The sequence below is a fragment of the Phytophthora infestans genome, genomic scaffold, assembly GCF_000142945.1.
Source record: "Phytophthora infestans T30-4 supercont1.20 genomic scaffold, whole genome shotgun sequence".
NCBI classification, from domain to species: Eukaryota; Oomycota; class Peronosporomycetes; order Peronosporales; family Peronosporaceae; genus Phytophthora; species Phytophthora infestans.
The window spans coordinates 1,674,301-1,680,242 of record NW_003303739.1 but is presented as its reverse complement, the minus strand read 5'-3'; the positions used below and the strand labels follow the sequence as shown (position 1 = coordinate 1,680,242).

Here is a 5,942-nt window from a genome sequence, read left to right as displayed (position 1 = left end):
ACGGGACTCGAACCCGCAATCTCCCGCTTCGTAGGCGGATGCCTTATCCATTGGGCCACGGGGACGCTTCTGACCACTCAACATCCTCCCACAGCGACAGCGTTGGGAAAAACACAGCCACACACAAAAGGCATCGATTACGCTACTCATACACGCGCTACCACACACACGGGAGCCCTCACGGACTCGGAAGCATACTCACACTCATCTGGGCTGTCCACCGCTGCTTGGCGGCAGGCCAGCAAAGCTCGACTTTCTACCTGCTCACAGTGGACGACTGACGAAGCTGTCTACGTCGGGGCAGGTAGTCGTGGACGGCTCGTCAACAGCCAAGGCTGTGCTCACGCTGGCGGGCAGTTTAGATATGTGATTCGCTGTAAGCGGTAGTGGTGGACGTCCTCGCATCACAGCCTGCGAGCGGGCGACCCATATCGCTACAAGAACCACAGGTATTGATGGGCGGCAGACCAAAATCAACAGACGAAGTAAGCGTGGAGACCATGTTGCCGACGGATTGCAGAGCTAAAAGTTTACGTGAAGTACAGGGTGCGTTGATGAGCATAGCGACATCATCCGGACGGGTCCCTTTCAGTTTGGGGGCGCACTGCAATAGTTAAAGCGAGTGTCAGAGCGGCATGAATCGCTACAGCCCGTAGAAGGCAAAACGGATGAATCATGGCAAGAGAATCTGAAGTGTGCAAAAGAGAAGTCTCCGACGGGACTCGAACCCGCAATCTCCCGCTTCGTAGGCGGATGCCTTATCCATTGGGCCACGGGGACGCTTCTGACCACTCAACCTCCTCCCACAGCGACAACGTTGGGAAAAACATAGCCACACACAAAAGACATCGATTACGCTACTCATACACGCGCTACCACACACACGGGAGCCCTCACGGACTCTGAAGCATACTCACCCTCATCTGGGCTGTCCACCGCTGCTTGGCGGCAGGTCAGCAAAGCTCGACTTTCTATTTGCTCACAGTGGACGACTGACGAAGCTGTCTACGTCGGGGCAGGTAGTCGTGGACGGCTCGTCAACAGCCAAGGCTGTGCTCACGCTGGCGGGCAGTTTAGATATGTGATTCGCTGTAAGCGGTAGTGGTGGACGTCCTCGCAGCACAGCCTGCGAGCGGGCGACCCATATCGCTACAAGAACCACAGGAATTGATGGGCGGCAGACTAAATCAACAGACGAAGTAAGCGTGGAGACCATGTTGCCGACGGATTGCAGAGTTAAAACCTTACGTGAAGTACAGGGTGCGTTGATGAGCATAGCGACATCATCCGGACGGGTCCCTTTCAGTTTGGGGGCGCACTGCAATAGTTAAAGCGAGTGTCAGAGCGGCATGAATCGCTACAGCCCGTAGAAGCCAAAACGGATGAATCATGGCAAGAGAATCTGAAGTGTGCAAAAGAGAAGTCTCCGACGGGACTCGAACCCGCAATTTCCCGCTTCGTAGGCGGATGCCTTATCCATTGGGCCACGGGGACGCTTCTGACCACTCAACCTCCTCCCACAGCGACAACGTTGGGAAAAACACAGCCACACACAAAAGACATCGATTACGCTACTCATACACGCGCTATCACACACACGGGAGCCCTCACGGACTCGGAAGCATACTCACACTCATCTGGGCTGTCCACCGCTGCTTGGCGGCAGGCCAGCAAAGCTCGACTTTCTACCTGCTCACAGTGGACGACTGACGAAGCTGTCTACGTCGGGGCAGGTAGTCGTGGACGGCTCGTCAACAGCCAAGGCTGTGCTCACGCTGGCGGGCAGTTTAGATATGTGATTCGCTGTAAGCGGTAGTGGTGGACGTCCCCGCAGCACAGCCTGCGAGCGGGCGACCCATATCGCTACAAGAACCACAGGTATTGATGGGCGGCAGACCAAAATCAACAGACGAAGTAGCGTGGAGACCATGTTGCCGACGGATTGCAGAGCTAAAAGTTTACGTGAAGTACAGGGTGAGTTGATGAGCATAGCGACATCATCCGGACGGGTCCCTTTCAGTTTGGGGCGCACTGCAATAGTTAAAGCGAGTGTCAGAGCGGCATGAATCGCTACAGCCCGTAGAAGGCAAAACGGATGAATCATGGCAAGAGAATCTGAAGTGCGTAAAAGAGAAGTCTCCGACGGGACTCGAACCCGCAATCTCCCGCTTCGTAGGCGGATGCCTTATCCATTGGGCCACGGGGACGCTTCTGACCACTCAACCTCCTCCCACAGCGACAACGTTGGGAAAAACACAGCCACACACAAAAGACATCGATTACGCTACTCATACACGCGCTACCACACACACGGGAGCCCTCACGGACTCTGAAGCATACTCACACTCATCTAGACTGTCCACCGCTGCTTGGCGGCAGGCTAGCAAAGCTCGACTTTCTACCTGCTCACAGTGGACGACTGACGAAGCTGTCTACGTCGGGGCAGGTAGTCGTGGACGGCTCGTCAACAGCCAAGGCTGTGCTCACGCTGGCGGGCAGTTTAGATATGTGATTTCGCTGTAAGCGGTAGTGGTGGGACGTCCCCGCAGCACAGCCTGCGAGCGGGCGACCCATATCGCTACAAGAACCACAGGTATTGATGGGCGGCAGACCAAAATCAACAGACGAAGTAAGCGTGGAGACCATGTTGCCGACGGATTGCAGAGCTAAAAGTTTACGTGAAGTACAGGGTGCGTTGATGAGCATAGCGACATCATCCGGACGGGTCCCTTTCAGTTTGGGGGCGCACTGCAATAGTTAAAGCGAGTGTCAGAGCGGCATGAATCGCTACAGCCCGTAGAAGGCAAAACGGATGAATCATGGCAAGAGAATCTGAAGTGTGCAAAAGAGAAGTCTCCGACGGGACTCGAACCCGCAATCTCCCGCTTCGTAGGCGGATGCCTTATCCATTGGGCCACGGGGACGCTTCTGACCACTCAACCTCCTCCCACAGCGACAACGTTGGGAAAAACACAGCCACACACAAAAGACATCGATTACGCTACTCATACACGCGCTATCACACACACGGGAGCCCTCACGGACTCGGAAGCATACTCACACTCATCTGGGCTGTCCACCGCTGCTTGGCGGCAGGCCAGCAAAGCTCGACTTTCTACCTGCTCACAGTGGACGACTGACGAAGCTGTCTACGTCGGGGCAGGTAGTCGTGGACGGCTCGTCAATAGCCAAGGCTGTGTTCACGCTGGCGGGCAGTTTAGATATGTGATTCGCTGTAAGCGGTAGTGGTGGACGTCCTCGCAGCACAGCCTGCGAGCGGGCGACCCATATCGCTACAAGAACCACAGGTATTGATGGGCGGCAGACCAAAATCAACAGACGAAGTAAGCGTGGAGACCATGTTGCCGACGGATTGCAGAGCTAAAAGTTTACGTGAAGTACAGGGTGCGTTGATGAGCATAGCGACATCATCCGGACGGGTCCCTTTCAGTTTGGGGGCGCACTGCAATAGTTAAAGCGAGTGTCAGAGCGGCATGAATCGCTACAGCCCGTAGAAGGCAAAACGGATGAATCATGGCAAGAGAATCTGAAGTGTGCAAAAGAGAAGTCTCCGACGGGACTCGAACCCGCAATCTCCCGCTTCGTAGGCGGATGCCTTATCCATTGGGCCACGGGGACGCTTCTGACCACTCAACCTCCTCCCACAGCGACAACGTTGGGAAAAACACAGCCACACACAAAAGGCATCGATTACGCTACTCATACACGCGCTACCACACACACGGGAGCCCTCACGGACTCGGAAGCATACTCACACTCATCTGGGCTGTCCACCGCTGCTTGGCGGCAGGCCAGCAAAGCTCGACTTTCTACCTGCTCACAGTGGACGACTGACGAAGCTGTCTACGTCGGGGCAGGTAGTCGTGGACGGCTCGTCAACAGCCAAGGCTGTGCTCATGCTGGCGAACAGTTTAGATGTGTGATTCGCTGTAAGCGGTAGTGGTGTGCGTCCTCGCATCACATCACATAGACGAGCGGGCGACCCATATCGCTACAAGAACCACAGGTATTGATGGGCGGCAGACCAAAATCAACAGACGCGACATCGTCCCAACTGGGGAGAAGCTATCTTCCAACACCTGGGAAAGCATCTTTTGTCAGCGCTGTCCAGGTCGGTAATTGTAAATGGATCTTGCGCGCCATTGCGAGTCTAAAGAAAGAGAGAGAGCAAGGAGAACGCGCGGCTGAAGCTGACGCAAATCAAAATTATTAGCAGCGTCGGAGATCTGCGCTTAACAAAAAGGCAACTTTAAGATATCAAATGTACCAGCACTGCTTAATATTTTAGTGGCACAACCATCGCGCTGCGTCAGCAGAGCGTGCGAGCAGAGCGCAGAAGCCAAGAACCTACCCCGGCCATTCGGTCACCTCGATGCCGATCTGCATAACCTCCGCTAGCTTCAGCTGAACGAGGCATTTCAAGTCTGTGCACTCAATTAGAATCTGCATGTGTATGGATATTGTGCAGCTGTTCTGCTTTCAAGTGGTGTTATACATTTTGTGCAGCTGGTTGCTCGCTGCGGGGGCTAGCTATCTAGGTGAGAGCGGATGGGCAGTGTCGATAAAGCGCAGCCGACCCATTCAGTTCTCCAGCACGACGCGGTAGCGCACAGTGCCGTTGCGCACCATTTGGATGCCCTCGTTCACCTTGCTCATGGGAAGTTTCTGGATCACAGGGCGTACGTTCTTCTTGGACGCCACATCCAGCATGTCCTTGATGTCCTGGATGCTGCCGATGGCGCTGCCCTTAAAATTGAGGCCCTTGCCTACGAGCGGGAACGGCTTGAACTTGATCTCATCATTGGGCAGACCCACCATGATCACAGTACCGTGCACCGCCAGAAAGCTCAGGAACAGCGTGTAGGGCATGTTGTTGGCGTCGGCTGTGATCAGTAGAATGTCAACCGACTTGGCTGCGTCTGCCGCCTGCTTCTCGTCTGTGTACACGACGAACTCATCTGCACCGAGACGACGGATCTCCTGCTCCTTACTGGCTGAACGGGAGAAGGCCACCACTGCAGCGGCACCCATAGCCTTGGCGAACTGGATGCCCAGGTGGCCCAACCCTCCAACGCCCACGATACCAACGCGGTCACCAGGTTTGATACCAACCTCCTTGAACGGAGTGAACACGGTGGTGCCGGCGCACAACAGCGGTGCGGCCACGTCCGACGGATGTTGTCTGGGATCTTGAACGCGTACTCGTGCGTGACGCGAATGTAGTCTGCGTACCCGCCGTACGTGATTGCGTCGTCCGTCTTGCGGTATTTCGAGTTGTACGTGCCCACGTGGTGGCGGCAGTAGGCGTCCTTGCCGTTGGCGCATTCCTTGCACGGATCGTCCGGGAACTTGTTGAGGCAGGCCCACACTTGCGCACCGATACCCACACGGTCACCCACCTTCATGTTCTTCACTTGGTCGCCGGTTCACCGACGATCTCATGGCCGACCACACACGGATACATGGTCTGACTTCAGCCGCTGTCCATGGTGTGTAGATCGGAGCCACGGATGCCACAGTGCGAGATCTTGATCTCCACGTCCTCAGGGCCAAGAGGACGCGACTGGTACTCCCATGGCTTGGCTTCCTCGCCCGTGGCGAATGTGGCGTACGCGTGCACGGTCCTCGGGGCAGTCGACATGGCTTGTGCTGCAGTTGATGTTGGTTTTGTGATTGACTTGTCAAGTGTCGATCAAAATCGGAAATGGAAAAAGGTAGTCCGACTCGGAGTCCAAGCTAGTAGCACTGCTCTACCAGGGCAGGTATCATGCGTGGCTGGGCTCACCGTCGCATAGGAAGCGGTGGGTTTGGCTGAACACAGCTTTGGTTGCCCTGTCATGCCATGATCGTCTGCTTCAGCTTGGGTAACCAAATGGTTTACAGATGGAGTAACCCCTTGTCTTACAAACACCAAGTCATTT

General features: G+C 55.3%; 1 protein-coding gene across 1 annotated transcript; it reads right to left on the bottom strand.

Annotated features, from left to right (window-relative positions):
* Positions 1-4,602: 4,602 nt before the first annotated feature.
* On the bottom strand, positions 4,603-5,426 carry PITG_10855 (alcohol dehydrogenase, putative; the record flags this gene model as incomplete). Its single annotated transcript, XM_002901624.1, has 2 exons — positions 4,603-5,203; positions 5,254-5,426. The coding sequence occupies 2 exons, from the start codon at positions 5,424-5,426 to the stop codon at positions 4,603-4,605; spliced, it is 774 nt and encodes a 257-aa protein (XP_002901670.1).
* Positions 5,427-5,942: the final 516 nt, after the last annotated feature.